Source organism: Ascaphus truei, chromosome 6, assembly GCF_040206685.1.
Source record: "Ascaphus truei isolate aAscTru1 chromosome 6, aAscTru1.hap1, whole genome shotgun sequence".
Taxonomy (NCBI): Eukaryota; Metazoa; Chordata; class Amphibia; order Anura; family Ascaphidae; genus Ascaphus; species Ascaphus truei.
Window position 1 is genome coordinate 43095276 of NC_134488.1, and position 17683 is coordinate 43112958.

At 44.5% G+C, this 17683-nt stretch overlaps 1 protein-coding gene across 1 annotated transcript in view; it reads right to left on the reverse strand.

Moving 5' to 3' along the window:
* The window catches only part of ZBTB16 (zinc finger and BTB domain containing 16), a 78209-nt gene that overhangs the window by 12703 nt on the left and 47823 nt on the right, over positions 1–17683 (reverse strand). The window contains exon 3 of the mRNA XM_075604051.1: positions 2377–2474. Within this exon, the coding sequence (XP_075460166.1) occupies positions 2377–2474 (98 nt within the window). The remainder of the gene's footprint in view (positions 1–2376; positions 2475–17683) is intronic.

A 17683-nucleotide genomic window follows, 5' to 3' on the forward strand; every position in this document is an offset into this window, starting at 1 on the left:
TGCCAGGATCACAATAACAAACCCGTACCACGGAAGTACAAATAAAAGAGGAGAGAGAGAGGGAAGAGGGAAGAGAGAAGAGGAGAGGAGAGAAAGAGAGGAGAAAAAAAGGGGAGAGAGAAGTAGAGAAAAAGAGGAGAGAGAAGAGGAGAGAGAGAAAAGGAGAGAAGAGGAGAGAGAGAAAAGGAGAGAAAGGAGAGAGGAAAGGATAGAAAGGAGAGAGGAAAGGAGAGAAAGGAGAGCGGAAAGGAGAGAGAGGAGAGAGGAAGGAGAGAAAAGAGACAAAAGAGGAGAGAGAGGAGGAGAGAAAGGAGAGAGATGAGGAGAGAAAAGAGAGGATTGGAAAGGAGAGAAAGAGGAGAGAGGGGAGACGAGAGGAGAAAGAGGGGAGAGGAGAGAGAAAGAAGGGAGACGGAGAGAAAAATGGAAGAGAGTAGGAGAGAAAAAAAAGGGAGAGAGAAGGAGAGAGGAGAGAAAAAGGGGAGAGAGAACGTAGGGCAGGGGATTTTTATTGAGTTAAAGCCGATAAAATGTAAACTATACTTTAGCTTTATTATAGTGACAATTTTCCTGTGACCAGAGAGTGTGCCAATGGCAGTGACATGTTTAAGGGGTCACGTGTAGGTGATTAATGTATTTTTAGCACAACCCGATACCTTTAAGTATTTTAAATCATTTGTTAAGGTTAGTTTGTAAACACTGTGAGCGGAGACTTGGGAGGGGGTTGATTTCCTCCGGCTGATCACTGCGCGTTCAACAAGAGTTTGTGCAGGCAATCCCCACTCCCCATATATTTATTGGCTCCGATAAGGATGGGGTGGGATGCAGGTAACGAAAATGCTTGATTAACAACCACTCCCCCATTCAGAGGCCCAGAAGAAAGCCAATTCGTAATGAATTTCCGAAGAACCAAAAGTAGCAAAGTCTCAGCTTTTAGCAAGGTTACATTAGTTTAAGGACGTCACCACGGTTCCCAAAAAACATGTCTTTTGCCTGGCTTTATGGGATTGCATCTGCCCAGAAGCAGCAGTTGAAACCTTGGCTTCTCACAGACTACTCCAATGTTAACACTGATCAGGTGCCCGTCCCACTGATATCTATCAGCAGCTAACAGACTTCAAAAGGGAGGGGGGGGAACTGTCTATTAAAATGACTTTTTTGGGCATAGAATCACATATAATTACAGATTTGGGTTCTTGGAGACAGATAGCATTTGATGCCTGCGCAAAAACTAAGTTCATATTTAACTCATACATAACATTTGTCTGTATAATATTCCTATACACCAATACATTGCGTGTCTCGATTTCTGCGTATATAATATACACACACGTGTATGTGTGTGTGTGTGTGTGTGTGTATGTATATATATATATATATATATACTTACACACATATACACATATCTGTGTAATATATATATATACATATACACACACACACACACACACACACACACACACACACACACACACACACACACACAAAATCCTGCTACTGTATCTGCACCTTCAAAATATCACCAAGATACGCCCTTTCCGCACTCCTGATGCAACAAACCTAATCCACTCACGTCCCGCGTCTGTTATTGCAGCCTTCTCCTTGTCTACCTCTTCCAACTCCAATCCACCCATAATGCCGCTTCCACTCACCACTTCACTACGGATTTCCTTACACTGACTTCCCATAGCCTCCAGAATTAAATGTAAAACCCTCGTAATGACTTACCAAAAGGTCTCAACAACACTGTCCCCCACTTAAATCTCAGCCCTCATCCAGAAATCCACTTAAACTTAAACACCCCCTACGTTCTACCCAAGACATCCACCTTTCTACCTCTTCTCACTCCCGCAAGGCTTCTCCGTGCTGCCCCTTCCCATGTACCAGGCGACTCTCACCCAGCTTCCAGATATTAAAAAACCCTCTGGAAACCCACCTTTTCAAGAAAGCCTATCTGGCATACTTCTATCCTCCAACCCAATTGGGAACAGCTGAATACTGGACCAATCTCCACCCCAACACCGCCCCCCCATACATTAATGAAATCAGCTGTCAGACTGAGCCATATCCCCACCATTCTACAATAACCTCACCTTGTTTCATCATTGTCCCTCATTCCCTCTAGGTAATTGGACGCTCTCACGAGCAGGGCCCTCCTCACCGGTTATTTGCCTCCTCACCAGTATGAAGAGTTGTTTATTTTGTATTTTACAGAACTCTGTTCCCCCGCCGCAGAATATATATTGGCGATGTACATAATTATTATTAGCACACACACGCACACGTTAACTAAAAGGATGTTTCCCCATATACACTGCTCCATTTCTCCACGCGTCGCGGTGGTGATCGCGTGGGGGGGGGGGGGGGGGTACTTACCAGAGTGGGCCAGTAAGTGCATGCGAAGTCTCAAGCTATCCAGGAATCTCTTTCCGCAGAGCTCACACCCATATGTCTTCATCCCGCTGTGCAGCTTCCTGATGGACAGAAAGAAGAGACATTTAGCAACACTGAAACAAAGGGCCGCGTCTTATGGAGCCAGTTACTTTCCCGGTCAACCTCCCCCCCCTCCACCCTAGGCCCCCCCCCCCCCCAAAACTTATTTGCATCGGAAGCCATTTTTCAAAAAAGTCTCTTTCTATAAAATTCAGACGCATGTGTCACTCTTGCGCCATCTTTTTTGGTCCCGGCCAGGTTAAAGATGAAAGCCTTTCAGGAACACCCCCCCCCCCCCTCCCTCCCCCCCCCCCCCCCCCTCCACCACTTTTTTTTTTTTTTTTAAACGATGACCTCCCCCTTAATTCTCCCTAACAGGTACTTAAAATCACTACTCGAGACTACAAACTACAGGCGGTTCGTCCGAAATGTGAGTCACGTGCAGGCCTTGGGGTTCCCCCTGTGCATGTGGGGTACGGCTTGTATAATACCATCTTATAAACCTTTATTAGTCAAGGAAGCCAAAAGGAGTTAACAAGGTCTTTAAAAAAAACAAAAAAACATAACATTGCCCTCATTTCTACCTTCTGATGTTACCATGGTAACCTTTAGACTGCACCGGACCTCCATTTTAACCTCCCGAACACTTAAATGTTTCAAAACCCCTTATTTCCTGAATGTAGTCTCTGATTTTACAGCCAAGACCAGCAGTGGAAGAGCCGGGGGTAGATCTCAAAGTAAATCGAAGAAAATGGCGCTCAGCTCAGACTTCTGGAAAACAATTTAATGTTAAATACCCAGCTTACAGTCCGATAGGCCAGGGGTGCCCCGGAGCCGCCCCCCCCCCACCCCCCACCAAATCAGGTTTCCAGGATATCCCTGCTTCAGCACAGGTGGCTCAATCAGTCCCTGATTCAGCACAGGAGGCTCAATCTTCAACTGAGCCACCTATGCTGAAGCTGGGACATCCTTAAAACCCGACCTGTTGGGGGGGGGGGGGGGCTTGAGATCTGGAGTTGAGCTCCCCTGCAATAGGCATTTGACCACTTTTAAAATAGTCACATTTCAGAACAAGAGAGTGATGGCTCAGAAACGTGTGTAATTAGAAGCCGGATTGCAGAGAAAGAAGAAGTTACATAGTGTGAAACGTATACTTCCATTGCACCATTTGGGGGGGGGGGGGGAGGGGAGAGAAAGAGGATGGAAAGCCCCAGGTAAATCTGATCTCCAATAGTGTTTAAGATAATTAAATGCCGCCAACGGCGGGCAGGCATAGGCATAACACGCACTCAATCCCGCATCCAGGCACAATATCCCATGAAGAAAGCAACCCCACTACGGGTGGTATGTGTCCACACATGGTGTGCTGGTTCTTGGGAAGGTGTTGGCATGGAGGGTACAAATTCCTGAACCGTTGCCAACGCTGAAGTTAAAAACCAGCCAAGTCCATCCTCACATTCCCCAAAAACTATCACGCAGCACGTAAACGGGCGATGGCAAAGCGCACACGCAGAACAAGGGCCTTCAGGCTTCCTCCCTTTCCTGGGGAGGTCCCCCTGTCCCAGCAAGCTGGGAAATAAAGAAGCAGAGGACTAATTTTCTCCCCCCCCCACCCCCCCCTACAGTGAACTCCTTGAAATAGTAAAGTGAATAAAGTTGCAGAACCACAGGTGCCTGGCAAACTAATCCTGCACAATGTGAAGATCATGAGACAAAGAGGAGAAGAGAGAGAGGAAAAAGGGGGAGGCAGAAAGGCGAGAGAGAGAGAGAGAGAGAGAGAGAGAGAGAGAGAGAGAGAGAGAGAGAGAGAGAGAGAGAGAGAGAGAGAGAGAGAGAGAAAGAAAGAAAGAGAGAGAAAGAAAAGAAAGAGAGAGAAAGAGAGAGACAGAGAGAGACAGAGAGAGACAGAGAGAGACAGAGAGAGACAGAGAGAGACAGAAAGAGAGACAGAAAGAGAGAGACAGAAAGAGAGACAGAAAGAGAGAGACAGAAAGAGAGAGACAGAAAGAGAGAGACAGAAAGAGAGAGAGAGAGAGAGAGAGAGAGAGAGAGAGAGAGAGAGAGAGAAAGGAGAGAGAGAGAGAGAGAGAGAGAGAGAGAGAGAGAGAGAGAGAGAGAGAGAGAGAGAGGAGGAGAGAGAGAGAGAGAGAGAGACAGAGAGAGAAAGGAGAGAGACAGAGAGAGAGAGACAGAAAGAGAGAGAGAGACACATAAAGAGAGAGAGAGAGAGACACACAGAAAGAGAGAGACACACAGAAAGGAGAGAGAGAGAGAGAGAGAGAGAGAGAGAGAGAGACAGAAAGAGACAGAAGGAGAGAAAGAGAGAGAAAGGAGAGAGACAGAGAGAGAGAGACAGAAAGAGAGAGAGAGACACACAGAAAGAGAGAGAGACACACAGAAAGAGAGAGAGAGAGAGACACAGAAAGGAGAGAGAGAGAGAAAGAGAAAGGTCATGTCGGTGCAAACTCTTGTTGAACAGTGATCTCGCACAAAAGGGAGCTGCCAGAGGAAAATAAAAAAACAGTCCGAGTCTCATCTCAGCAGGTTCACAAACTGACTTCTAAATAAAGGATTTAAAAATACTTCTAGGTGACAGATTTGGGTTTAAAACACAACCCCATGTGACCCCATAAATATATGTCACTGTCATTAGTACACTTTGGCCCTAGGAAGGCTTGCCTCTTGATCGGATTGCGTATACCACACATTAATTGACATGTGCCAAACCAACATATTTCAGACATTCAAGATCTGGGGGTGGGGAGAAAGTAGCAAGAAACGGTGAACACGCACACAAGATATTATTTTACAAAACGTCCATCGGCTGCACCAGTCCATTTCTCAAAACTGCAAACCCACAATTTCAAGGACACGGCAAAAATATTGTGTTGCCCAAAATCAGAAATAACGGGGGGCTTTGGCCCACATTTACTGAGCAGTGTTAATACAAGACAGGGGGCGCTCAACTCCACTCCTCAAGCCCCACCCCCAACAGGTCAGGTTCAGGATAGCCCTGCTTCAGCACAGGTGGCTCAGAGGCTCAGTCGATTGAGCCACCTGCTCTGAAGCTGGGATATCCTGAAAACCTGACCTGTTTGGGGGGGTTGGGGGTGGCTTGAGGACTGGAGTTGAGCGCCCTTGCTATAAGACGACACTGTAAAGCCCACTGACCATCTACTATACATATAATAGTTTGGTTTAGTTATTTAAACCTATAGGCAGTGAGCCGCAGAGCCACCATGTGTTGTAAAGCAGCATCTTCTGCACTGGTCCTTACAGAGGGGATTGCTTCTCTAAACCCGCTCTTATGTGGGGTAGAGAGACGATGGCTTATCGAGGGCCATTCTCACAGGACAAAGCTTTATCCCTGCAATAAAGGGAAAAAATAACGGGGCAGTGGGATCTACTCGTCTCAATTAACTGATAAGACTCTCGGATTAGAATGAAAGATCAAGCTGATCCATCAATAAAAGGCAGCCTGGCCCGGAGTAATACCCAGGGATTACCGCCTCACCACACCGCCGGGATATCAGTGTACTGTTAACAGAAGCCAAAACACCAAGGGTTAAAAGTCCACGAAGGAAAGTACTGGTACTGCAGGATTGGAAATAGAAGCACGGAAGTGATACTCCGCAACAGTTGCAGAGGTATGGCACTTGGAAGTACTAAGTAGCAGTTATAGGTTCAATGGGTAAAGTCTTATAGATTTTTCCCTATATTGAATTAAAGCTGCAGACAAAAGCAATATCCTATGGGGTTTTTTTATTTTGTTTTTTTTAAATGAATCGGTTCTGTACGATGAGAAAATACTTGTAGCATTTTTTTTAAAACAATTCTGAATTACATTTTTAATGTATTATAATGTAACAAGCATTTTTTGTTTCTATTGCAACCATTTGCAAAGTAACATCCCCTTCCTCTTCTGAGACAGGCTCAGGCACTTGAGCCCTGCCCTCTCTCTAGTAGTGCAGCAATTGTATCTAGTGACTGCTTGTCACATGATCTTCCACACAGAACTTTGCATCTTTGGTCCTCTTCTGCTGCACTAACAGCCATTTCGTGAACCCCTGAGCCGAAACTTCGCCGATCGATCATAGGAAAACAGATCGATCAGCAACTTGGCCAATTACTTATTGTGTGGATTGTATTGCTACACATAATAAAAAGGGAAAAATAAATAAATAAAATATACGCAGCATGGACTGCTGCTTTAAGTCGTGTTACTCCAGTTGCAAAAGGGCAGAGTAACGGAGTACTTCAGTATTAGGGGAAACCTTTTTTTTTTTTTTTTTTTTCTTCTATTTGGACTAACAATTTATATTTTCAAGACAAGCTTTTGGGGGCTCTCTCTTCCTCAGAATTGCCAGCACTGAGGGAGGGGGGAAAAAACCTCTCGAAAACTTGTTTTGAAATATCAATTGTTCGTCCAAATAAAAAATAAAGTTTCACCTAATACTGAAGTACACCTTTACTCTGATTTATTTTTCAATATAGACACACACCAATATTTCAGTAATGACTTTTGATGACACAATCATAGTTACATAGTAGTTGAGGTTGAAAAAAGACGTACGTCCATAGAGTTCAACCTATACTAAAATTTAGACAACAGATACTTTATCCTATATCTATACTTCCTTATTGATCCAATCAGTCCTCAAATCTACAGGTGAATTGATCCTTTGTTTGCAGGGTGATTGTGCAAAGATCGGCCGCTAATGACCTATTTGCTTTTCTATGAGAACACTGGATTTAAGCGGAACTTTTCCCCAAGATGCATCTTGGGACGCGGAATACACGGAGACGGTTTCATTTGCTAGGCCTGGTATTTGGGGCTGGAGCACACCGTTCTACAACCAAAAAGGGGCAAAACCTGCAATGAGGGAACATGTGACCAGCGGACCCCCAATTATATACCCGCTGGGTATCTCCTCCGCGACGCCCCCTGCTGTACCTCGCTCTACATTAGTTTAAGGAAACAAAATGGCGCGGTCTTACTGCCTCTTGTCTCTAAATCCCACGACCTGCAAAAGGGATAGAGAACGCCCGAAAAGGTAACGAAAATCCTACAGACGTATAGGACATGGAAGCAAGAAATGCCCAGTTCCACAAATGAAGACACCGTGTTGAACGGACGGTTAGAGCTACACAGGTGTATAAAACAACAGAACAGTCTATTACAGGGGCACTCAACTGCAGTCCACCTCAATTAGGTCAGGTTTTCAGGATATCCCTGCTTCAGCACAGGTGGCTCAATCAGTCCCTGCTTCTGCACAGGCAGTGCAGTCTTCGACTGAGCCTCTGATCGAACCCCTGTGCTGAAGCAGGGATATCTGAAAACCTGGCCTGTTGTGGCCCTTGAGGACTGGAGTTGAGAAGGCCTGGCCTGTTATACAGCAAACCAAATATAGGTTGAATATGCTGGAGACTTTAACAGATGGAGGTCGCTCTGGGTGAAGCTCGCGCCTGTGGGCGCACGAAACGTTGATATGTGATGTAATAAATGCTGGTATGTTTAACTGATAAGCCCGAGAGGGGGGGGGAGAGGGGGAGAGGGGAAGGGAAGAGGAAGCAATGTACTTCAATTCAATATAATCGTGCCAACAAGGAAGGAAATAGACATAAATATTCAAATAAGGAGCCGTGTCAGGAAAGGTTGGGCAGCGATCAGCACAGGCGTCCCACAGAAAAGGTGGGAGTGAGTCACCTGTGCTGAAGCAGGGTTTTCCTTGAAACCTGACCTGTTGGTGGCCCTTGAAGACTGGGAGTTGCCCAGTTGAACACGGAGCCACCGATTCAAAGTGTGTGCGAGCGTGCGTTTGTGCGTGTATGTACACACTCATACACACACACACACAGTAACAGGGACCACAAGGTCACACAGGGCTATGGTCTGGTGCAGATTATTAACCCCTGCGCTGCTGGCCCTTCCTGGCAGTGAAAGGCTTCAGCCTGCTCGGATTAGCGGGATCGGACAGGTGAACACGACAGATGCAGCAGCTGGAAACCGGGGGTCAGAAGGCAACGCGCTAATCAATAACCATTCAGACTTCAGTTAGTGTGCAGCGATGGCGAGAGGAGACATGGGCAGGACGTCCGCGGGCTCGCACGCTGCATCACTGTGCTGAACAGGCGTTTGCACAGGCACCCCCCCCCCCCACACCCTCTAACAGGGAAGGCTACAAGTGCTCCCCGCTAGTGTAAGCCCACAATACAGAGTACAGTGTGGTCCTGTATAGACCCAGCATCAGGCTGGAAGAGGCCCAGGCAACCCGCACTTCTACCAAACAGAACCGCAGCAGTTTGCCTGTGAGCCGGCAGGTCCGATACAGGCATACCCCGCATTAACGTACGCAATGGGACCGGAGCATGTATGTAAAGCGAAAATGTACTTAAAGTGAAGCACTACCTTTTCCCACTTATCGATGCATGTACTGTACTGCAATCGTAATATACGTCCATAACTGATGTAAATAACGCATGTGTAACAGGCTCTATAGTCTTCCCGCTTGCGCACAGCTTCGGTGCAGGTAGGGAGCCGGTATTGCTGTTCAGGACGTGCTGACTGGCGCATGCGTGAGCTGCCGTTTGCCTATTGGGCGATATGTACTTACTCGCGAGTGTACTTAAAGTGAGTGTCCTTAAACCGGGGTATGCCTGTACTTTGCTCCCCTTGCATTACAGGGGGTCTCAAAGTTCTGGGGGAACACATTTCAGAACAGCACAGGAAATTCTTTCCTGGGCCCGTCACCCATTTAGAGATGCAGAACCCCAACTGTAACCACTGCACAATGGTACAGCAGACACATTAACACACTGGTAAAGACACACAAAAGTGCAGTGTAAACATAGGCACACTGATATATAGAGACACACACTTCTGTATGTGTCTAAAAAAAATGTTAACATTTTTTTTTTTAAACTGCTCTGCCCCTCAATGCATAAAACATGAATATATTTAATAACTTGGTAATATGATAAGCTTCCTTCTAACCTAGGATGCCTGTGCTAGGATTATGAATGAGCAGGATAGTAAGACAGGGAGGAAATCGTGCGCACCAGTCTTTGCCGCTCTTTTAACCCTTCCTCGGCCAGATACGACTCAAATCACAGGCCTTCCTAGCAGCACGAGAACACACAGAACATTCCCCCTACACAGGCGGCGGAGGTTAAAGTGAGGTACGGATTAAATCCATCTGAACTAGTTGCAAGTGGAATTTCTTCTCGCAAGACACAGCCAGCTCCGTGCTTAAGAAATCTGACAGAAACCTACTTAGGGTCATTTATTGCCTTAATAAGCACCTTTGTCCAACAGGCAGTTTTTGACAACAGTGATAAATTCCAAATTTATGTCAAACATAGCATATGTTTAACAGCTCATTTGGAAGCACAAGCAGCGTGCTACCTTATAAATCACAGCTCTGTTTGAAATGAGAGAAGATTACAGGCTGCGGCTATTGAGAAAAATATAAATCAGAATGCGTTTAACTCTTACTGCGGAGCAAATTACCGGAGAAACAGGCAGGTTTAGAATATGCCACACATTACATAGGTGCGCACGTGATCAACATGACAACACGTTTCATCTGCATCCATTCTCCACTGTGGGCAGAGGACTGGTGAGGAAGAGGGGACAGGATAAGGAAGAGGGGAACATCCACCCCAAAAGAGAAAGGATAACCGTTTATTTCATAAAAATATGGGGGGGGGGGGGGAATAAATAAAATAATAAATATACACACAGTTAATTTGAGTTGCAATATATATTTTACACACAAAATATTTAAAAGCTAAAAAAAGGCATGTGGCAAATACGGTAGAGACATTAAGTTGCCCCGGTTTGAATCCTAGAGCCTGATTTTCTTCTTACCTTGGGCAAATTACTTGAAATTAGATTATAAGCTCTTCGGGGCAGGGACTCACGCGTTGCATACATAGTCAGGGCTATACAAGACAGATAGTGTGCCCCAAACACGTGTGCAAATTCCTGATCTCATTTCGTCGAGAAGTTGGCAGGATTGAATAAAAAGGTACAAGTTATATCCCAGAGATTTGGGTAATGCTAGTCCTTAAGGGCCACCAACAGGCAAGGTTTAGGATATCCCTGCTTCAGCACAGGCGGCTCAATCAGTGGCTCAGTCTCCAACGGAGCCACCTGTGCTGAAGCAGGGTTTTCCTTGAAACCTGACCTGTTGGTGGCCCTTGAAGACTGGGAGTTGCCCAGTTGAACACGGAGCCACCGATTGAGCCCCCTGTGCTGAACCAGGACTGGCGTTGGCCACCCCCGGGGTATCCCATCATATAAACGCCCCTATATATGCTCTATCCACCCACACTGCTCAGTGATATAAAATCATTATCACAAAGCAGCTTCATATATCCCAGCACAGCAGGATAACCCTCTGCTTAGCAAAACGCCGCCTAGCCGGATGTCCCAAGTACCCCAACACGGCGGGTATAGACATGGCCAATGCGTGCCATTAAATGCCCGTCTTTTCACCGAAGGCATTCAACTTAGAAAATGTAGACTGGGGGATCCTGCCCCAATCAGCAGTAACAACTGCTTTGTAAGTCGCCCTGACCACTGGTTTAAGGGCTGATTCTATATGTGCTGAGGCAGGTGACCGGCACATATAGAATTGGCCCCTGTACGTCAATTCTGACTGGGTTTTTCACCCTCTCCCACAACCAAAGCAAGAAGGTTACCGGTATTATGAACGGCCGGCTATAAAAAGGCTCACAGTGTAAGTATTTCCTTTCCTATAAAATATTCATTACCCGCTGTGCGCGCGGAGTAACTGAGACCTCAAAACATTTCTAACTTTGTACTGAAGCAATAACACCTTTTATTGGATCCTTCTCTTTATTTATAACGGCCTATAAATATATATTGCCCAGGACACTGGCTAGGGCACACACACACATTAAAGTTTAAAAACAGGCCTTTTTATCTCCCTGAACCCCATCCCCCCCCCAAAAAAAATTGATCAGAAAATAATTAAGAAAACAAAACATGTTTTGCGGCTTTAAATAAATTGGTTCTATATTAAATAGTTCCTTTGGAATTTGCTTTTATTCAACTCTTAATGTGTGTTAACGCATCCTTTGATATCTGTAGCAGGGTTTTTTTGGAGATTCCATGCGATACGTTAACATTCCGATTTAGCCGCTTAATACTCCGTCACTATCAACTTTTGATTTCGACACTTACACCTTCACAAACGGCAAACAAGATACATAAGTTGACCTAAAAAAACATATTAGACCGTTAATGATCAGAATAAAATAAAGACAAAATAAAAATTGATTGCCACTACTCGGACCTCTATAGCAGAACACCTCCCAAGCATTTAAAGGAGGCAATTCAAGCATCTTAAAAAAATAACAATAAATACCTTTATTGAAAGCGAATTACCACCGCTGCTGATTGGTTCTCCCGTGATCGATCAGCAAAATCCTGATTCCCAGGGTTCACTAAATGGCTGCCTTTCAGTTTCAAATCAATAGTTTGTAACAGCAGCTACAATGTATCCTGATATTATCAAGGTACAATTATGTATTCTTACAGTTTTCAGCTCAAACTGCTGGGAACATTGCAACACGTGTCCGTAATAATTTGTTGCCGAAGCTCTTGCACTGCTGGGGAGGTGGGCTACAGCCTGCTATAGAAAATCAAAGGATGCTCTGTGTATTAAAACTCATTAAGAGTTGAATTTTAAAAAATCCCTGGGATTAGACTGCGCCGGGTCAGCACTGGAAGACCCCTCTTCCCTCCCGCCGGGTAAATATAGTAGAACATACAATGGACATAGTTGCTTGCCGCAGATACCCATGAAGCGCGATATTACGCGTCTAAAGATGCGTGCGCCAATCAATACGAGAAATCAATTCACCTGGGAGCGTGTATTTTATCAGACACACACACACACACACACACACACACACTGTTACTGCAAAACAAGGTCACCTCAGCAGACAGGCACCGCATACAGACCCCAAAACAGACCCACACTAAAATAAGCACGGCATTATTACCGGGCAAATAGAAAAGTGAATGAGAGCAGAGAGGGAAAGGGAGTGAGATATACAGGCTGGAGAAGCAATTACAAGATAGGAAGCTGGCAGCTGTATTCTTACAGCTTGCCAAGTTGGTTTAAACATGAAATAATGCACCTGTCACATGCCACATAGGACCACAGCAAACCAACAAAGGGGATATGTTTAACAGACTGATGAATACATAGATGTATAAACCGGATAACAGGCACTCCCAATTCTGTATCCAGCCACTATATGGCTAGTGCATGGGCAAACAGCAAAGCAAAAAAGACAGACACTCCAGACCCCGATGGAACAGACACAGCCCTGCAAGGTTCAATATCAAAATGTGATCTTCCATCCAAAGTACAGGAAGCAACGTTTCGCTCTGGGACCTTCTTCAGGGGTGTGTGAGAGAACCGAAATGTTGCTTTCTATACGTTGAATGGGAAAGATGACATATTGAACCTTGCTGGGCTGTGTCTGTTTCTTCGGAGTCTGGTGGAGTGTCTACCTGACACACACACACACACACACACACACACACACACACACACACACACCCACACACACACACACACACACACACACGAAAAGTAGTGGTTCTGTACCAAATAGAGAAATCTTCAACCAATTCAACAGCTGGGCAATGTTGGGTGTCATTTTAGAGGGATTAATAAACAAGAGACTATTTTAGGAAGCCCCTTTACATTTAAACATTATTTTTTTTACTTAACATAAAGGGAAGAAAGAAGAGCAGCCCTCCAGCTCTCCAAATAAAAAGTAGTGGTACTCTGTAGCGACCCATTACCATCATACTCTGTAAGTGTGCATTACAAGGAGTTCTTCTCACCGCACACAATGGGGTTGGGACAAGGGTCCAATGTATTAGCATTCTGTAACGTGGATTGTTTATCTGCCTGTACTGGGACATCTGCAAAACCTCAGATACAACACCCCCCCCCCCCCCCCTTCCACAAAACTCATCTCTCGTGCCCCGCGGCGGGTCTGGGTTTCTTAATTAATCCTTTAGTGTGTGTGGGGTGGCTACAGTTGTGATCCCATCAACCGTTTAACATTCAAACAACTCTCTTCCAGCGTTTGCATAGGATGACATACATATTGCATGCGTCAAGCTTAAACAGCACTGTCAGGTGTTGTATTTAAAGGGTTAAGTTTTAGCAACGGGCACCCGGACGATTAGAAAAAATAATACATTCAGAATCAAGTAGATTTAAAGAATTGTAAGCACAGTGTACAGTATAAACCTCCAAAGCATTAATCGTTCAATCTTTACTTAATCATTCACAATAAGGCTCTTTTATGAACCTTGCATTTATAGGCAAATTGGTAACAAAATCCCCGGGGCTTCTCTTTAGGGGAATGTATTATCCAACCACCAAAAAGGTGTCTCTACCTTCATTTAAAACACATTTTGGAACTGTTCAGATAATTGATGGTTCACATGTCATACAAAGCAGTATGTTTATTGGATTAAGACAGGGTCCCTGCTTCAGCACATGTAGCACAGTCGAAGAGCCTTCTTCAGCATAGGTGGCTCAGTCAAAGACAGCCACCATGTGGGGAAGCAGGGATATCCTGAAAACCTGGCCTGTTAGGGGGTGGGGGGCCTTGAGAACAGGAGTTGAGCACCCCTGGTTTAAGAGATTCAATTACCAAAAAAGTGACCCAGTGACAATGATGCGGAAGGTTTTCAAAGCCTTTTACAAATATAATCCACAGGTAGATTTTATAAAATGAGCTCTCCCTTATCCTGCCCTGTTCTGTAGTTGGTCTCCTGACAGGGAGGAGTGGAACAAGATTGCCATTCAAAGGTGCAAAAGATTTGAAATGATCAAAAATCACATTTAAGGCATCAGCCCCCAACACTTAATCTATTAAACATATCACACATTGGTTCATTTTAGTCTCATGTGGGACTAGATTTTTAGCCTGTTCTTGCTCCAGCACATACGTGGTTAAACCTGAACCTGACCCTGACCACCAACCCCCCCCCCCCCATTCAGTGTCATTCCTGGAAGCAGCTGAACGGTTAAAGTCGCTGGATGAGAGAAGGCTGTAGTTATCGCTTTATACCAGTTCCTTTCACTTACGCACCAGCAGAGAAAAAACTATTTGATCGAGAACATACTAATTACATGCGCTGAAAACCAGCGGATTAGCACAGCGGACCGGCATCCCGCGGGGATTGGGTTTAGGAACCAAGCATCTGTATGGCTTCCCACTCTGACCCCGGTGGCGAAGTAGGAACTTGAGGATAAATCATGAGTTTAATGGGTTAAACACACACAAAATATGGATTCCCTATAAATTGTGATATCTTTTAGGAATCAACATTAGGGTTCTTCATAGGGGAAATTCTAGAGCGGGGGGGGGGGGGCTCCACTCCAGTCCTCAAGACCCCCAACTGGCCAGGTTCAGGATATCCCTGCTTCAGCACAGATGGCTCATTGAGCCACCTGTGTTGAAGCAAGGAGTGATTGAGCCACCTGCACTGACGCAGGGACCTGTTGGGGAGAGGTGGGCGGGGGGGCTCGAGGACTGGACTTGAGCCCCCCATTGGTAGATGCCTGGCACCTCTTTAACCCATGAATCCCTCGCACTGGAATGCACCCCAGCCAGTGAAAGGGTTATACAACATCAAATAAACCTTTCCAGTAAATCCTTTTATTCTAAAAACTTTGACATTATTTCACTAGTAACCAAACCCCTTTCGGAGGTTTTTATTTCCTCCTGTTGTATTCTGTAAATGAAATACTGCCAGCGTTACCCAGAGATGAAATGGAACCATTCGTACCCAATGAGGTTAGAATGACACGGACCCAGCGAGAATATCATTACGGGTTTCTGTAAAAAAGAAAGTATTTGTGAGCTTAATTATTTAACATTTGTGCGGTTGTGATAATGGGAAAAATTAACCCCCTGGACAATGCTTTGCATGATACATATAGATATTTTAATATGCAATGTGTCACAGGCATGACTAGTAGGGAAGGGGTTAAGGGGGTCTGGAGGTATGGCAGCAAGTTATTCCTGGAAATCACTTCCCCATAATGGACAGTCGCTGCTCTCTATGGCTGATCCCATAACTCAGCGTTCTCCCTTTGATCCTATAAAGATATTAGAAACATTCCCTGTAAGCGGTGCACACAGGGGTCCGTTACACAGTAACCTGTAAGTGTGATTCATACACACAACGACTCATTCGCTCACTTCCCAGACCCGAGACTACTAATGGCACTCTTATCTCTCACACACACAAATAACGCTGCCAAAGTACACAGAATTATACAGACACGATGAGAACGGATCCTGAAGGGCTCAGTGTGTGTGTGTGCATGCATATGTGTGTATACACACACACACACACACACACACACACACACACACACACACACACACACACTTTCCTGTGCTGTCTTCACTCATGTTTCTTGTTGGATGGGACATAGTCCATTTCATTCTTGATTTCATTGGGGTCCTCCTTACAGTATGTCCATTTTCTCTTTGAATTTTTCTTGACATATTCCCCGCAATACCCGACAAAAACTGAAGCATCAAGAACCTCAAAAATAACAAAAAGAGAAAGAAATGCTTTGGTTTGCTCAACATGCAAGGGGGACACATTAAGAAACAATTATTAAAAACTCATGGAGTTGAAAGCACAGATAAAACTGGAGGAATCGCCATCACAAAAAGGTGGGGAAGAATAGCAGGTGTGTAAGCAGTTTGAGGAAACAAAAAAAATCAAAACATGATGCAATCCAAAGACGTTGGAACAAAAATTGAACACAATTTTGCACAACGGAGGATATATGAAGACTTAAACAGCGATATAGGAAAGATAATAAAAAATAAAAAGTTGTAGGACGACATAGCTGATCTGCATTAATAGACTGGTCCCTGATCATAAGAGTGTTGAGAACTTCTCCAAGACATTGTCCAAGAATACAGATAACACAGGGCATAATTAGGCAGCTGAAGAGCAAGAAGCCACCCCTGCCAAACCATGCGTTCTTCCAGAACAAAAAGTAAGAACGGTTATTAAATCCAAATCGAACGGAAAGGCCTCTGGAGAAGATTGAATCAACTACTAAAATCTTGAAGGAAGCTGGGGAGGAAAATCCCTGCAGAACTCTTAACATGCTGCTTGAAGAACAGGAAAATGGTTATCGTCATCCATAAGAAAGGACACAAAGAAGACGATAACCTCAAGAACTACAGAGGAATCCGTCTACTGCCAAATTTATTTTTACAAAGATACTAACTAAATCGGATGCCAGAAACAGGACTTTGCCCAACCTAGAAAACAAGCGGACTTTCGCGGTGGGCACAACCACTGGACCACATCCAAAGTTGAACAAGAAAAGGATTTCGGGGTAATCAATATGGTCTACCACTCGGCTCACAATGAAATGCTTTTTCATAAATCTATGAACACCATCTATACCGGAGCCATTTTAAATGCATTAAGACAAAATGTTGAAGCCTATATTGAAAGTCAAGGAACATTTACAAGAATGCAACAACAACTAATAGATAATATGAAGCAAAGGATCAGCAAAGATGTGAAAGGATTGTGAAAGACATTGAATTGGGAAGAAAAAGAAATCAAAATCAAAATAGCGAATACTGCACCAGAGTCACCTACGATTGCAGACAACATTGTTATTGTTGCCACAAGTCTAGATTACCTCCAGCAGCAAAAATCAGAGAACTCAAAGGAAGCAAGGTGGACCTCCATATGAATCTCTGCAAAGAACAATGGATGGGAAGCTTGTGAATGAAATAAATTGAGAATGAAGTTGGAATGAATCATTTGGAAGAAACAAGACCAGCTTTGAAGAGAATTTTTCACGAAGCCTCAAGAGGAAAGCGTTGGATCCATGGATCCTGCCTATACCGACGTATCGATTTGAAACTTGGACCTTAAAATGGAAAGATCATTTCAGACAACCCAAAGAAGTATGGAGAGATGTATGCTGGGTATTACCCAAAGAGAATGAATGGGAGAAAAAAAAAAAAAAAAAAGGTTTGTCATAGTCACAAGGTCGAAGAAATTAAAAATGGCTGTGGGTCAGACATCAAGAAATTACCATCGTTGGAAAAAAAGGTACTCTTAAAAAAAATCTTGGAATTTAGTAAAGGACCAAAAGATGTTAGTAAATGTGTTTGTAGAACAAAGGCTTCA